The 18,057-nt window shown below is 32.8% G+C and overlaps 1 protein-coding gene and 1 pseudogene across 1 annotated transcript; one reads left to right on the top strand and one right to left on the bottom strand.

The window, feature by feature from the left end:
* Positions 1-1,637: 1,637 nt before the first annotated feature.
* On the top strand, positions 1,638-2,922 carry LOC129892798 (uncharacterized; annotated as a pseudogene).
* Positions 2,923-15,486: 12,564 nt separating this feature from the next.
* On the bottom strand, positions 15,487-17,220 carry LOC129892178 (growth-regulating factor 1). The gene is made up of 4 exons (XM_055967737.1): positions 16,719-17,220; positions 16,275-16,629; positions 15,779-16,182; positions 15,487-15,695 (listed from the first exon to the last, which is right to left on the bottom strand). The coding sequence occupies exons 1-4, from the start codon at positions 16,909-16,911 to the stop codon at positions 15,688-15,690; spliced, it is 960 nt and encodes a 319-aa protein (XP_055823712.1). The 5' UTR covers positions 16,912-17,220; the 3' UTR covers positions 15,487-15,687.
* Between the last annotated feature and the right edge of the window lie 837 nt (positions 17,221-18,057).

Genomic DNA, 18,057 nt, shown 5'->3' with positions numbered 1-18,057 from the left:
TATTGAATAATTGTTTATTTATTTATTCAATTCTATAAAGTGTTATATTAAATAGATCATTTTGTCACATATGTGTCCTCAACTTATATAATAGATGATTTGGTGTATAGAGTTTGAGCTTATACACAAAAGATTAAATCATCGATTCTTATAAGTTAAAAGTTATAGTTCACAATCGTGGATGAGAATTTGGACAAGCCATCAGAAAGATTGTATCACGAGATTAAATGTAATTTATCTTGATTATGAGAATGGTATCGTTCTAACTTCTCGTGCTAGTGCATTTTGTATGTATTGAACGGGATCGAGTAGAGATAGATGTTTTAGACTGACTGATAAAAAATATTCTCTAAGCTATTAAATGTACTTATATTCTCAATCTTGATATAACGATTATGATCTGTATATATTAATTATTGTTTTGATTTATTAAAAGGTGAGATTCTGAGATGGGTCAATATGTCTGATAAATTAGAAGATAATAATATATATCGGTGAAATAATTAGTTAGTTGATGAAATTCATGTCTCAATATAGAGATTGATGATACACCTTTTTGTTAGAAGCTTATAAGTTTTCATGTGCAAACCCGACCGGTAGATTTATGAATCTGGCACATGAAATAAGTTAAATATTGCTCTAAAGGAAATTAATCATTGAATTAAATTTGTCAATAATTTAATTTATTGATTAGTATTTGTAATCTTAACATGGGGAATTACCTAAGTGTTTAATGGGGAACTTTGAAATATAAATAGAGGAGTGAATTTTTAGTCGGAATGATTCGTAATTTATTATGGTAAGAATAATTTAAATTAATTTTTGTAATTATTTCCATAATAAGAAGTCTCGGTAATTAATTCAGTAGTCCCTACAGTGCCTATTTCTGAAGGAAAAGAGAGGAAGCACGTGGGTTTCTTGTTTTTTCAAGAATAGTGTGGGTTGTCTTCTCCTTTTTGGACTGGAAAAAAATATCTATAAATAGGAGTTTCTCCTAACTAAAAAAAACAATCAGTTTTCTATACGATACTTGCCCACCCAAGTATTGAGAGAATTCAGTTGTTAATTAATTTGGGATTACCGTAGAAGACAGTAGAACTGAAGTCTGACTTGCTTCAAGATATTTATTCATGCTTCAAGAGGTATTTTTTGAGTTAATTTTCAGCATACTTTGTATGTGATATGTATTTGTAGTTATTGTCTATAATTTATGTAAGCAGTAAAATTCTGAAATGCTTCCGCTATATGCTATTTTTCAACAATTGACATCAAGAGCCATGCTTACATCTTTATAGATGACCTGAAAAACGTATGTAAAATTGTGTATATGTTTTTCTGAATCTGCCTAGCCGAATAATAATCATAAGTAATGATCGCTTATCTTCGTATTAATTAATGAAACATATGAGAAAAGATAAGCGGTTTCGATGGCGGCAACACAATGTGCAAAAGTGCAGAAATTGTCTTAAACATTTATTTTTTTTGCATGCATGTTGTTGTGATTGTTAATTATTTTGTTTGGGAATTAACCGGTGCACATGTCATGGAAATTGACACCTAAAGTGAACACTTTTACTAATTATAATTGAAAACTTTTTCAATATAAGTAATGTAAGTGTTAGGTGGAGCCTTGATGCATGACGGCGGCTTTGTGAGTGTTCTAAATTTCTTTCTCAGTTCGTGTATGTTGATTGTTACCTGTACATTAGATTAATATTGGCTTTTTCTTTACATAAATTATGGAAATCTTGATATGTATTTTTTCTTGAAAATTTTTTGTATAAAATTTGAAAAAAATATATATTATGGTGATAAGGGTTCTTTCCAATGATTACCAAGATTAAATAGTAATGAAGTATTAAGTTTATGTGTTGTCTTAGACCTTCCTCCCTATCGGATGAATTTAATACAAGTCATTATGTATTTAATTTCTAGTTTGACAATCTGTATTAACTCTCCTAAACTGAATAATATATGATTGAATCAATATAACTAGGGTTTTGATTTTCACTTGAGTTAAACTAACAGTAGACTCTCCATTTGAGTTAGGTCTGTAAGAGTTTATAGAGTGAATAATCAGTCATTATATATATATAGAGTGAATAATCAGTCATTATATATGTATATTGTATGAGTAGTTCTCCAATTCCATCAATTGGCTATTCAAGATCATGAATGTATATGTATGTGATGAGTTTGAATGTGAATATTCAATGTTTATATGATTGTTTAATTGATCTATTGTAACTATTTTTTCAATCTCAGATTCAATATATCTCCTTTTAACCTCCTTAGCACTATTTTGGGTCAAAATAAACTTGAGGGTCCTAATTATTTTGACTGGAGGAGAAATCTTGACATCGTGTAAACTATTGAAGAGTAAAATTTGTACTCTATGAAGAGTGTCCATCGAAACCAAGTGAACAGTCTAGTGATGAGGATAAGTTAACTTATCAAAAATGGCAAAAAGCTGATGAGATGGTGCGATGCTACATTCTGGCTTCAATGTCAAATGTGCTGCAACATCAACATCAAGCTATGTTTTCTGCTTTTGAAAGTCTGGAGAATCTCAAACAAATGTTTGGGGACCAGAGTCGATCAACTAAGCAGATTGCCATGAGAGATCTCATGAACACTAAGATGGCTGAAGGCACTCCTGCTAGAGACCATGTTTTGAAGATGATAAGTCTTCTGAATGAACTAGAGATCTTGGGGGCTGAAATTGACAATGACTCCCAGGTTGAGATGATATTGCAGTCCCTGCCATAAAGCTTTCAACAGTTTCATCTGAACTATAATATGAATAAGATGAGTCTATTTTTGGCGTAACTGTTGAATGAGATGCAGGCGGCAGAGATAATTGTCAAAAAATAGGCACCACATATGGAACTATATGTTGAGAAAGGTTCTACTTCTAAATGAAAGGTGGACAGATGTCACAATCCAAGTCTAGGGCTCAGACGTGACACGGCAATGAGAAATCCGCAGGTACCTCACCCAAGCCTCTTAGCATTCATTTAGCCTTTCATCAGTAATGAAAATAAATATCAACTGGAAGAAAAAGGGGAAAGCGAGATTAAGGGAGAAAATCATAAAATAAGAGTCATAATCAACCTTAGATCATCATACATTTATGTCCAAACATACCTTTACTAATAAAGTTGACGGGGGCTAAGACATGTCCCTGGCTCACCCTCAAATAAACTAACAATGAAGTACCAAAATAGGTGTCTTAATGCCTCAAAATAACATATGCTAGAAAGGGGAGGAGTATTGTCCCCGAAACAATGAGAACTCACTAAAAGTGGCCTTCAAACGATCCAACTAACCACGTGGTGGAGAAGGAACATCGGTCCCTACATGGTGATATCATGTAGGCAAAAAAGTATGCGTTAGTACTCTGAATGTACTAAGTATGTGAGATATGCATGAACAAGTAAGAGAACCTAATCAATATGACATAAGATGCATGACCAATCATAATGAGAATGAGTATAGCTTAAAAGCAATCTTTAAATATAAGAAATTATTGGTCAATGCATATCATAAAACTTCAAAGTAACACTTACTTCATGTTATATAACTTGGGAGATGGGACCTTTAACCTTATAAGAGATCATGGACATATGAAAGATATTAGTAGTCATAGTAAAAAAATACTTTAAACATCGAGAGAAGGACCTTGTAACTTAGTGAGAGCGACCGTTAACCGACATAAATCATGTGAGATATAACATGGAGTCCCAATCTTTACCCATACATCATAGGAAAGGGGAAGACTACTTGCCAAGGTAGACTCATATATGCCTAAGTAGATCCACTAAGCTACATAAAGGATCGAGCCTCAACTACGGGTGATCCTCTAAGGAATCAAGTCTCTTCTATGGGTGATCCTTTAACCTACGGTGGCACGTAGTTATGGGACAATGAGATCTTTCTATGCATCTCTTGCCTTTGCTACAGGAGAGAATGCCTATCCCAAGGTCCACTTAGTGCTAGATAAACTCTCAATAGAATAGACAAACCATAAAATATAAAGTCAATTATCATGTGGGAGGGGCCATATCTACTACCCGTCTACTCTTCATAATAATAAAATCATAGAATAGGTCCTTAACTTTGTCTCATGTGATGTGAGTGTAGACCTTTCATCATCACATATATTTATTCATAAAATATCTTTTGGACTTTAACTCACCCTATCATTAACTTGCTTGAACATTAGAGAATCATCATTCACAAAACTTGTTTGCAAAAAGCACCTTTAAACTCATTTGTAGACATTGTCAAACATTCATTTGGAGTCAAACTTCATTTCAACTTTACTTTATCATAAGAGACTATGTGGGTTTATTTCATAAAGACCTTCAAATACATTTAAAGATTAATTGTATGCATGAGAGTGATATAAATGCATCAAATCAAATATCTTAGGAACAACCCACCATATGCACTTTAAAACTACTTTTCAAACCTTCATATAAGAACCTTGATAAACCATCCATTTCACGTAAATAAGAATCAACATAAGTCAATATAGGTAAATAAACTTCAAATATTCAAGAATATATACATTTAAAATCGTAGTATGAAAATCCATTAAACTTATCACTTGAAAATGAGAGTTATATATATATATATATATATATATATATATATATATATGAGTAAATAAACTTTAAATATATCATAATCTATGCATTTGGAACCATCACGTAAAAGTCTATAAGATTTCATCATTTAAAATTGAAATACTAAGTTGAGAAAATATTTGGGCTCTATGGGTGGAAGAACCCATGGATGAAAACCCACATAATTTAGAGTAGAACTTGAAGAAATATGGATGTTAGGTCCTAAATGGGAAGCTTGAATCCTTTGAGTTTGAGAGCAAATTTGTTGAAGATGATTTGAGAGAGGAGAGGATGAAGTTTAGGATTTTGTGGAGGCAAAAGACTGCAAGAATGACCCCAAAACGCGTCCAAGTTCATCTATATATGTTCAGGGAATTGTCTAAGTTTTTCTGACTTGAAACTGGAAATTTTTGCTAAATTTTGAACTAACTGGGAGTAGGTCCGCGACGTGGAGGTTTCCCCCTTTAGTTTATTTTTTTGAAATTAAAATTTGAGCCAAGATTGACCAATTTGATAGAAATATTTTGGACTTGGATTGGTGTTAGAGATCCCTTATGACCCTACACCATATCTAACACTCTTTAAATACTTAGGAATTGATCCTAACTCATATATACAATTAGAATTCATCGAGTTTGAGACAAAAAGGGTCCTCCGAAGCCATTTTCCCTACCTTACCCTAGTATGACACATTCCAACCTTTAAACCATGTCGGACCTTACAATAAAAGAAGAAAAAGGTTCACAAAGATAAGGCAGTTGCACATCCAACTAGAGGAGTGAAAAAGCCTAAGGGAAAGTGTTTTCATTGCAAGATGCCAGGTCATTAGAAGGCTCATTGTCCAATTTTCTTAGCCAAGCAAAAAAATAATTCAGGTAACTCACTTTCACTAGTCGTTGAAACGTTTAGTGGCTATTTCTACCACATCATGGTGTGTAGACTCAGGAACCACTGATCACATCTGCACTTCTTTGCAGGGATTTCAAGAGACGTGCAAGCTGATTAGAGGTGAAGTTAATGTTTTTCAAGTGGATGGTTCGGCAGCTCCAGCTTTAGCATTAGGAAATATTAGTATTTCGTTTGGTAGTGGTAGATTTTTAATTTTAAAAGACGTTTTATATGCACCTTCTGTTAGAAGAAATTTGATTTCAGTTTCTAAAGCTTTGAGAGATGGTTATGATGTTATTTTTCTGATAACGGCTGTGTTATTAGCTAAAATAAATATTTTATCTCTACTGGTACATTAATTGATGGTGTTTTTATTATTAATGTCTCTTCAGAAATGCAACAACCTATAGAACTGAATAATGTTAACCTTTCAAGTAAAAGAAAACATTCTTCTGAATTTAATGAGACTTATTTGTGGTACTTGCGTCTATGTCATATAAATCTAGATAGAATTTCAAAGTTGGTTCGAGAGGGACCTTTAAATTCATTTAAAGTGGAGGCAGTACCAATATGTCAATCTTGTTTAGAAGAAAAAATGATTAAGAGACCTTTCCCCTCAAAAGAAAATAGAGCCAATGATAAATTAGAGCTAATTCATTCTGATTTGTTTGGTCCGATGAGCATTCAAGCAAGAGGTGGATATGAGTATTTTGTGACTTTCATTGATGACTACTCAAAGTATGGATATATTTGTTTGTTGCACCGTAAGTCTGAATGCTTTGAGAAATTCAAAGAGTTTAAGACAGAAATGGAGAAACGACATGAAAAATATATCAAGTTACTGCAATTTGATCGTGGTGGCGAATACCTCTCAAATGAGTTAATTAGTTACTTATCAGAATAAGGAATTACATATCAAATGTCTTCACCTAAAACTCCACAACAAAATGGTGTAGCAGAAAGAAGAAACATGACTCTTTTAGAAATAGTTAGATCTATGATGAGTTACTCTGATTTGACTTAGTCGTTTTGAGGATATGCATTAGAAACTACAAATTATATTCTGAACTTAGTTCCTTCTAAGTCTATACCTGTGACACCCATTGAATTGTGGACTGGTCACAAATCTAGTTTGAAACACATTCGAATTTGGGAATGTCCAGCATATGTGCCGAAAGAGAAGGCAGAAAAATTGAAATCTAGAATAGAAGTATGTGTTTTTATTGGATACCCCAAAAGAACGAAAGGTGGTATGTTTTATAATCCTAAATAAAAAAAAATCATTTTGAGTACCAATGCAAATTTCTGGAAAGGGATTTTTTGAGAACCATGTTTCCAGAAGTAAACTAGTTTTACAGGAATTAAGCAAAGAGATAATAAATCAATCTACTGAAAATAATGAAAACCAAATTCAAAACCCAGATATTAGAATTAACACACCATTATATTTTAGTAGTGGGAAAGATGTTAATAGACATATAATTCCACGAGTACAAGTTCCTGAAAATCCATTGCATCAAAGTAGTAGGAGTAGTAATGAGAAAATTGCATTAGAGGAAGAATTTGTCGTCATCTCCTCACCACAAGGTGTTAAGGATAACATGAAGACTCAAGATCCTACAAATGATGTGGTTCTCCCACAAAATCATAATAATGCAACTCTCTCTGAACCTACCCCTGTGCCTATAGTGACTCATCGTAGTAGGAGAGTGATAAGAAAACCACTTTGGTATGCACTCTTCGGAGAGTCTTTTAACAGAATCCCTGAAGATTTGATTATCGAGCTGTGAATTTTGACAAAGCACTATAAGATAAAGATGCAGAAAAAAGAATCATTGCTATGAAATCAGAAATGGAGTCCATGTACTCCAATAAAGCCTGAGATCTTGTAGAACCACCTGTAGATGGAGTCAAATCCATTGGATGTAAGTGGATCTATAAGAAAAAGTGAGGAGTAGATGGAAAAGTGCAAACTTATAAAGCTAGACTTGTTGCAAAAGGGCTTATTCAGAAAGAAGGGATCGATTATGAGAAAACCTTTTCGACAATAGTCATGCTTAAGTCTATTATAATTCTCTTATCTATTGTTGCTCATTATAATTATGAAATTTGGTAAATGGATGCCAAGACAACTTTTCTTAATGAAAGTCTTGATGAGAGCATCTTTATGTGACAACCAGATGGTTTCATAGAAAAGGGAAAAGAACACATGTTGTGCAAGGTTAAAAGGTCTATTTATGGATTAAAGCAAGCTTCTAGGTCATGAAATACTTGTTTTGACAATGTAGTCAAGACTTTTGATTTTGAGCAATGTCTTCACGAGTCTTGTATGTACAAAAAGTGGAATGAGGATAAAGTGATATTTTTGGTATTATATGTAGATGATATTTTGCTCATAGAAAATAATGTGGGCTTGATGAATTTAGTTAAGGAATGGTTGTCCACTAATTTTGATATGAATGATTTGGGAGAAGCTGCTCACATCCTTGGGATCAAGGTTTTGCGTGATCGGAATAAAAGGATGTTAGGCTTATCTCAAGCTCTTTATATTGATACAATTCTTACCAGGTTCAGCATGCATGATTCCAAGAAAGGATTTCTTCCTTTTAGACATGGAATTTCCTTATCTAAAAATTAATGTCCTAAGACAGATGAGGAGATAGAAAGCATGAAGGCAATTCCTTATGCGTCGGCTGTGGGAAGCCTAATGTATGCGATGTTGTGCACTAGACCTGACATCTGCTTTGCCATGGACATGATTAGTAGATTTTAATCTAATCCTAAATGAGAACACTGGACAACAGTTAAGCATATAATCAAGTACCTGAAAAGGACTAGGGATTACATGCTAGTATATCATTCGAATGAGTTGGTGCCCATAGGGTACACAGACTCGGATTTCCAATCTGACATGGACTCTAGAAAGTCGATCTCAGGAAATGTATTTATTTTGGAAGGTGGAGCCATTATTTGGAGGAGCATTAAGCAAACCTACATTGCTAATTTCATCATGAAAGCCGAATATGTAGCAACCTCTGAGGGAGCTAAGGAGGCAATATAGCTCAAAAACTTTCTGAAAGACTTGGTGGTTGTCCCTGCGATAGAAGCACCACTCATAATGTATTGTGATAATAGTGGTGCGGTTGCAAATTCAAAGGAACCAAGAAATCATAAAAAGGCAAAACACATTGAACATAAGTACCATTTGATTTGAGAAATAGTGCAAAGAGGAGATGTGATGGTTGCAAAGATTGCATCAGAAAACAACATGGCAAACCCTTTCACAAAAGCTTTACCGCAAAAGTCTTATGATAGGCATGTTGAAGGAATGGGTGTTAGAGTTGTAGGTGCATGGTTATGAGTCTAAGTGGGAGATTGTTAGAATATATTATTAATCATGCGTTTAGATATAGTATTATTTATTGAACAATTATTTATTTATTTATTCAATTCAATAAAGTGTTACATTAAATAGATCATTTTGTCATATATGTGTCCTCAACTTATATAATAGATGATTTATTGTATAGAGTTTGAGCTTATACACAAAAGATTAAATCATCGGTTCTTATAAGTTAAAAGTTATAGTTTACAATCATAGATGGGAATTTGGACAAATCATCAGAAAGATTGTAACACGAGATTAAATATAATTTATCTTGATTATGAGAATGGTATAGTTCTAACTTCTCGTGCTAGTGCATTTTGTATGCATTGAACGAGACCGAGTAGAGATAGATATTTTTGACTGACTGATAAAAATATATTCTCTAAACTATTAAATATACTTATACTTTCAATCTTGATATAACGATTATGATCTGTATATATTAATTATCGTTTTGATATATTAAAAGGTGAGATTCTGAGATGGATCAATATGTCTGGTATATTGAATGATAATAATATATATTGGTGAAATAATTTAGTTAGTTGATGGAATCCATATCTCAATATAGAGATTGATGATACATATTTTTACGAAAAACTTAAAAATTTTCATGTGCAAACCCGATTGGTAGATTTATGAACCTGGCACATGAAATAAGTTAAGTATTGCTCTAAAGGAAATTAATCATTGAATTAAATTCATCAGTAATTTAATTTTATTGATTAGTATCTGTAATCTTAACATGGGAAATTACATAAGTGTTTAATGAGAAATTTTGAAATATAAATAGAGGAGTACAATTACGAATTTTTAGTGAAATGATTCGTAATTTATTATGGTAAGAATAATTCAAATTAATTTTTGAAATTATTTCCATAATAAGAAGCCTCAGTAATTAATTATGTGGTTCCTACAGTGCCCATATTTAACTAGAACTCAGAATTCTATTTCTAAAGGAAAAGAGAGGAAGCACGTGGGTTTCTTAGTTTTTCAAGAATAGTGTGGGTTTTCTTCTCCTTTTTGGACTGAGAAGGAATCTCTATAAATAGGGGTTTCTCCTAATCAAGAAAGACAATCAGTTTTCTATACGATACTTGCCCACTCAAGTATTAAGAGAGTTCAGTTGTTAATTAATTTGGGATATATCACTGTAGAAATCGTAAAACTGAAGTCTGACTTGCTTCAAAATATTTGTTCACGCTTCAAGAGGTACTCCTTGAGTTAATTTTCAGCATACTTTGTATGTGATATGTATTTGTAGTTATTGTCTATAATTCATGTAAGCAGTAATCTGTATGATATTTTCCAACATACATGTCATACAAAATGAAAAAGGAGAGAATAGTACTTTTTCGATCTTTTTTTTTGGTTGATTTAGCATACGTGTGTAAATTCATAAAAATTGTTGATCTGTGTGAGACACAATAAATTTATCCAAGTTTGCATCAGACAACTTTTTTTTCGAATTTATGCGAGAAGAAAAAGATATCCTTTTGCATGACCCGTTACCTGAGCTTCGTAAGCTATTGATTTGTTGGAACTATAACGCGATAAAAAGTGTCCTTAAAAATAAGTGTCTTTCACTTTATGTCTTATTAATTTCAATCCCTTTGTGTGATATCAGAATAAAACAGTATTTGCACACATTTTATTTGAGCTTAAATGTTGACTGAACTTTATTCATGTTTTAGATTCTTGTCCCGTTATCTTCTAGCCAGATTGAATGATATTCAAAGTCTTAAACCCTGAATTAATACTGTAGGGCACACACAGATTTGGATGATCAGAATCGGATACCAAAATTCCAAAACCATATATTTATTTAGGGAGTTCACCGCTAGAAAATGATGAATTAGCTACGAATAAAATTTTATAGTTAAACAGTAAAACTCTCATTTAGCTATGAATGAGCACCAATTATAAGAAAATTCAATTAGTTAGAAGTGTTTTAGCAACGGATTAACTAGAGATTATTGATAAATTTCGTAGTTAATTTCATATTTTCTTGTAATGATTATTTCCCTCCAAGTAAATCACACCTCATAACTATATAAGACACTATATTATTATATATAAAAATATTGTTTCTTATAGATCAAACAAAACAAATTTGGGTTTGGTATTGGTGTCCTATCCAAAAAGAAGAAGGAAAACTATTATTGTTATTCGGTGTTATAGCTCCCCGGACCTTAAATTTAAAATTAGTGAAGTTTGAAGGATTTGTTTTTTTGCTGTTGAATTTGAAATTGCAAATCGAATACGAAATTTGATTCATTGCTCGCTGACTGAGATTTCAGTTACTGTTCTTCAAAATCGGATTTGAAATAGCTTGTCAAAGATTTCGTGCCATTAAAGGAGCTCGAAGCTTGATTTATGCAAACAAATTTTGGTTGGAGTGGATGATATCTCAAAAGTCGAGAGAGGTTTGAATTAAAATTTAAGGCTATTTAGATGAAATTTGAGCTAGTTTTGGACTGAATTTCAATCTTATTTCGGTGAAGTTACGATAAAATTGAATCGAATATGTATTAAAGTTATATCATAATTATATGTTGAGTTTGTATAAAAAATATTTTTTTAAGTTTGCATATGTGTTGTAGTTGTATTAAATTAGTATGAATACTGAATGAAAGTTATACAATTATTATGTACGAAATTTTGATCAAAATTTAAAACCATGTCCAAGATATACATATTTCATATAGATTCTACACTTTTTCATACATGAAATTTGTTAGAAAAATTTCAAACTTTAAACGCGATATACATTTTATACGGATTTCATTTATGAACAAAATTCTAATCCTTGAGCGACACATTTCATGCCGATTTCATCTAGTTTTCATGCACAAAATTTTGAGCCTTTTTTTTTGAAGTCTTTGAGTGAATATTTCCAACCCTTGGGGTGAAATTTATGGTATGGTCTGTAAAAAAACTCTTGATATGTTTTGTAAATTGAAAAATCTTGTCACTTTCTGTAAATATGTTTCTTATTATGCAACCATATTTTATAAATTATAAACCAAAAAAATATTTTTTTTTCAAAATAATAAGATCACTCAATTATTACTATTTTTCTTTAAAAATACTAAATATCTTAAACTTTTTTTTTTCTAATTGACATGTCATGCCATTGATTTTTTTTTTAATAATAAATCTATTTAACTCATTAAACCTATTTGATCAAACTTATATTATGATCTTATACACTACAAGAAAAGTGAAAATAAAATAAATAAATATATATTTGAGGGTAATACAAAACCTTTTGCAGCTAATCTAATTTCCAGCAAATTCTTCTATCAAATAAAATTTGATGAATCTTCGTAGGTAATTATTGCCTAAAAAATTTAATTCACATGAAAATTATCTGCAAATTTTTGTAAAAAAAAATAAAAAAATTCCGCTAGTAGTTGTCCAAAAATAATAATCAAGAAACCGTAAGATTGATACAGTGAAAGATTGTAGAAAAGGGTAATTTATTAGTTTAACCTTTATTTTCAATTTCATCTCACCATTTTTATTCTTTTATGACTACTGTTTATATTTTATCTTATCACATACTTAAACACTAATATATACCCTTACCTCATTTTAAGCCAACAAAAAACAAACAATAATTAGCTAAATTTTTTATTTTACTTCAATAAGACACATATTATACTAGATTAAATTGTTCATTAATAAAGATCAAAATTTTATTATATTTTTTCATTAATGTACTCCTATTTTATCATTCATTAAATAAAGATATACATAATATTTACTTTCTTTTTTGTTCTGTTGAAAAAATATACCGTTGAATATGAATTTCAAAGTACACAATTAATTTTTTTTTCAATGATTAAATTGCGTTTCATATCATGTGTAAAAAATTTTAAAAAAAAATAATGTAAGTCAAAAGAAATTGATGAGATAAATAGATCTATTATTAAAAAAAGATTTTATAGACAAGGCATGCCAATTAGGAGAAGAGGCTTTTGAAATGTTTAATATATTTTTAGAAAAATAGTAATAGTTGAATATAATAATTTAATTTTTTTTTTTTTACAATTGTAAACAATTTTTAAAACTTAAATGACCATTTAGGAAACGCAAATTTTTATATGGTAAAGCGCCTCTTTGGATTGACTTATTTTAAATATTTTTAAGCCAAAATAAATTTTAAGCACTTAAGGAAGGTTTTGGATTATTCAAAAAATAATTATAGCCATTTGATCTCAAGCTAAAATGAAAAAAATAAATCAAACGTCATAAATTAGAATTTTTAATTTTTAACTTTTAACGTTTAAATCAAAAGTCAATCCAAACAAAGTCTAAGTAGTGATCACGCTGTTGATGACCTAGTCCAACTAAAATGTTACGAATTCCCTCCTTTTATGGATGATTTTGTATAGTTAATTTTTTTCAAAGTAATTATTTGATATTAAAAAAATTGTTCTTCCAATATACAAAAGTTAAATAGTTACTAGTATAACTTATTGTTATCCTAGTTAAATGTAATATCTATAGTTGATGGTTCATTGTTTGAATTAGCAACTTGTATAACAATTATGTCTGAGAGCTAGCTCTAAATCCAAAAGAGTTGGTTGTTTTGTATGTTTTTTTTTGGTTGAATGACAATGTTACTGGTTGATCGAAAAAAGAAAAGAAAAACTTATTATGATTTAGGGTGTGTTTGGTAATGAAGGAAAATGTTTTTCAAATTAACTTATTTTCCACAAATTTAAGGAAAATGACTTTTCTTAGAAAAGTAAGGAAAACATTTTCCAAAATCATTTTGGAACCTCACATCTCAATTTTTTATCCTAACTTAAATCTCGAGTATCGATTTTCAATATTAATTTTAAATCCGACTCCTGATGCTCAATTTGAGACCCATCTCTTAACCTCGATTCGAGACCTGACTCTTGACCTCATTTGAAGACCCGACTCTCGACCTCGATTGGAGACCCAATTTCCGAGTTTTCAAATTGAGTTGAGATCGAGCCAGGGGCTGGTCTCAAGTCAAGGTCGGATCTCAAGTTAGATGTCGAGATCAGGGTCGGGTTAGGATATGGGTCAAGTCTCAAGTCGGGGTCGTGATTGGATCTCAAATTGAGGTCAGGTCTCTAGTTAAGTGTCGGGGTCAAATCTCGAGTCTCCATCGGGGTCGGGGTCGGGTCTCGGTTCGAAATCAAGTCTTGAGTGAAGTGTCGAATCTCGAGTTGGAGTCGGAGTCAAAGTCAAGTTTCAAGTCGGCGTCAGGATCGAATCTCAAGTGTCGGGGTTGGGTCTAAAGTTGGATTCGAGATTGAATCGTGGGTCGGCGTCGGCATTGGGTCTCAAGTGTCAGAATTGAGTGTCCAGTCGGGTGACGACGTTAGGGTCGAGGTCAGGGTCGAGTGCCGAGATCGGATCTCTCATCAATGTCGACGTCGGGGTCAAGTTTTTGTCTCGGGTCGAGTGTTGGGGTCGGGGTCTTGTCTCAAGTCAATTGTCAAGGCCGATTTTGGATCGAGTGTCAAGATCGGGTTGGGTGTCGGGGTCGGAATTAAGTCTCGGGTCGGGTTCGATTCTCGAATCAGGTGTCAGGATCAAAGTTTAGGTGGTGTGTCAGGGTCAAAATCGGGTCTCAGATCAGGTGTTGGGGTCGGATTTCAATTCAAATATTGGATATTGAATCGACTGTTGGTGTCAAGAGTTGTAGTCATGTGGGTCGGGGTCAGGTCTCGAGTCAGTATCGAGTCACAGATCAAATTTTATAAAAGATATTTTCTAAAAAATATTTTTTATTCATCATTCATACACTAGAAAATATTTTTCAGTCACCAACCAAGTATGAGAAAATAAATTAAAAACCTTCTTCTTTTTCAAAAAGACATTTTCCGGGAAAACATTTTCCTTCCTATCAAACACACCCTTAATCTTAATTTGTAGAGCGTATGAACTTATCCTAAGTACTCTTTTCGTGAACAAGGAAAAAAAAAAGAATTGTGAGCTGACATTTGCACGTTCAGCATTCAAATATTTGGAGATCGAATCCTTTAAGAGATTTGGACAACACAAGGGCCAACTCCCCTCCCTAAAGTTGAAATGTTTCTTAGGGGTCAGCATCTCATGTCCCTAGTACATCTTTAAAAAGCTTAGTGGCTCTATGTCAGTAGTCATATAAAAAAGTTATTACTAACTTTAAGATTCTTATTAAGTCAGAAACATATGCATGTGCACATCAACTTGAACAAGATCCTAAATCAATTGCAAGACCATATACTAGTAATTAAATTTCCTCTTCCTAATTAGAAAAGAGCCATATGTGTGAGCAGAAAAACCATATACCATTAAAGCATAAGCTAACAAAAGAATCCAAAATAGCAACATTTTAGTAAGATAGTCGTTGAAAGCAACAGCAGAAAAAGGCCAGAAGAAGATATTCAACCCGCCATATAGAGTGATAAAAACATACCAACATGTGGCAAGATGGCAGTAAAACCTGACCATTCAAACCAAATACTAATAGTAGCAGTGAGTAGTAATAATATTAGGGGCAGGGTAAGAGGGGGGAAGGAATACAATGCTGCTTGCTGACAACCCAAATACCATGTGAATGCTCAGTTAGCCAGAAACCATATACTTCTAATTCAAGTACTACTACAACAACAACACAACACTTGCATAAATATGAAAATAAAATAAATAAAAACCTTCTCAGAAGGAACACATGTATATGAAAAGCTAACATCAGAAAAAGCACCGCCCCACCACCCATTGAACAAGTACTCTTTTGGCTCTCAAATCTCATTTCTCTGCAAAACAAAAAGCAACTATTATGGTCAAAACATACAACATCTTTTGTCCATAACAATCAATTAAGAGTAAACTAAGTTACCATTAGTGGTGATGAACAAGTCTTGTGAGGGATTTGATATTGAAATTGAGAGTTGTGTTTTGGAAAATTTATCATCAGAATCAAGCCATGAATGCTTGTTGTCTTTGGGTGGCCATTCATCAAAGAAATGGTGCATTACTTTCTTGGGCTGGTGATCTTCTTTCTCGACATCATTATGATAATAATACTGTCCTTGTCTTGAAGTGTCATTGAGGCTTTGAAGTTGTAAGTAAGAATGACCTGTACTCTGTGAAGGTGAATAAGTTGTCCTCTGTTTCATTGGTGAAGAACTCATTGTAAGTGGTGACAATTGCCAAGTATCATTCGAACCACATCTACTTCTCATTGTCCCTGAAGCCTCTGAGAAGAAAATATGCTCGTCTACTTCCTCTTTCATTTCATTTCTGTTTTAACCAAAATAGAAAATCTTAAAAGACTTTTTAACATAAAAATGACTAATTTTCTACAAGGTGATAGAAATTAAAATTAAACAAACCTGGAATAAGCAGGAGATTCGGAAAGGAACTTGGGGGTATTATGGTCTTGAGTTGGTCTATAAAGAAAAGGATAGTGGTGGTGGGGTTCATGAGTGTTTGTGTTTTTGTTGATTGATGAGATGGGAATTGCTGTTTGGGGAGTAGGTCTTGTTGTTGTTGATGTGTTGTTAGTAGTCATAATTTCCACAGGCTTTCTTGAACGGTTTCTGCCTCTGTGCATGTGTCTCTCACAGTACTTGGAATCTGGGTAAGCTTCTTTTGAACACCTCCACTTCTTTCCATCTGTTCTTCTGCACCTCCCTGGCTCTGGATCTATTTTCTTCCCAAATCCCATCTGAAAACAGTTCCATCCAACTGCACCCACAACAACAATATTAAAATAATATAAAATACAATATAAAATGAGACGAAGGGTAGTAGAGGAAAGAATGAAGAGTAGGTACTATGGTGAGGTTGGTGGATGATGAGCTTTGAGGAAAGGGAAGAATCCAAACTCCTTCTGATGGTATAGAGAAGATCAGCAGGAACAGGCATTCCAGAGACCATATACTTGTAAATAAGAGCTTGATGTTCAAGTTCTTCCCACTGATTTGCTGTGAAAGGAAACCTACTACTTCTTCCTGTACTACTCATCATGGATCAGAAGATATCTTTTTCTTCTTTTGAGAACAGATCAGATATACAAAACTACTAGTAGTTGAGCTCTTTGGAGAAGAGAAAATACACTAGTAATAGTAGGCAATGTATTTATTTATTTTAAGGGACCATTTGGGTTGCAGAATCTTCTGTACATGGATAAAACTAATGGTTCTGATCAAAATATTTCTCTCTCTCACACACACACTGGGGGCTCTCTGAACAGTGTACCGAGCAAAAATATTATGACTGAGGGCCAAGCTCTGTTGTATCTGCACTGCAACTATCCTGCCTTTATGGCAGCTATTGTCTCTGACAACACATACGGAAATCCATAAACTAAAGGTTCCCTTTAAACAAATCACTAATTATTACTTTTTTATTTCTCTCTCTTTCCCCTTAGCTTATCAGAATCAGAGTTGGTGTTTGTTCTGATACCATACCTGCTGTCCCAGTGACCAGTGCCTGGTAGATAGATCATGAGAAGATGTACGGTGTATAACTTTTACTGCTATACTCCTCTTAACCCAACCCTTACCTTTTACTTTTCATCTCTGTTACGTTAATCAGTACTTACACCACTCACACTCACTCCACTTACAATTTGACCTTACTTCTATTCCTAGTTAACCACCCCCCTTCCCTGTTCCATCTTCCTTTCTAGGGTAGAGGGGTGATTTTAAATAGCGACAATTTTAAATATATATAATAAATTAATTAATTTTTAATAAATATAATATAATATTTTTCAAAATGCTTATAAGTGTCTTAAAAATATCTTGGAAATAAGCTGCTAATGTAATTCATTATCCTTAATTTTTTTGAAAAATTCGAGTTCAGAATATCGATCAAGGGGTCAAAACATGTAAGAAAAATAGTCTCGGTGGATTTTTAGGATCCGTAGATCGAAAGATAAATTTTTCAAGGAACTGCGCAAACCAGTAAGGTCCGCGACAAGTCTGCGTCGCGGACTTGCTTGCCTCTGTGTCGCAGACCTGGCAAGGGTTTTCTGGCCAAATTTAGTTTTTAATAAAGGCACTTTAGATTTTTTCCTAAATTGTTAGCTAATGAACCTAAATGTTTTTAGGACCTAATCAACTCTATAAATTAACCTAAATCCCTAATTCTATTCATTCTTCTATAATT

Source organism: Solanum dulcamara, chromosome 6 (assembly GCF_947179165.1).
Source record: "Solanum dulcamara chromosome 6, daSolDulc1.2, whole genome shotgun sequence".
NCBI lineage: Eukaryota > Viridiplantae > Streptophyta > Magnoliopsida > Solanales > Solanaceae > Solanum > Solanum dulcamara.
This window is presented reverse-complemented; position numbering and strand designations above follow the sequence as displayed.

What these genes read in the sequence shown, in the direction of transcription:
- LOC129892178 (XM_055967737.1), bottom strand. Translation starts at nt 16,911, where the DNA reads ATGATGAGTAGTACAGGAAGAAGTAGTAGGTTTCCTTTCACAGCAAAT. An exon ending in CATCCACCAACCTCACCATA is followed by an intron (nt 16,630 to 16,718) that starts GTACCTACTCTT and finishes TTGTGGGTGCAG; the next exon opens with TTGGATGGAACTGTTTTCAG. An exon ending in GAATCTCCTGCTTATTCCAG is followed by an intron (nt 16,183 to 16,274) that starts GTTTGTTTAATT and finishes TGGTTAAAACAG; the next exon opens with AAATGAAATGAAAGAGGAAG.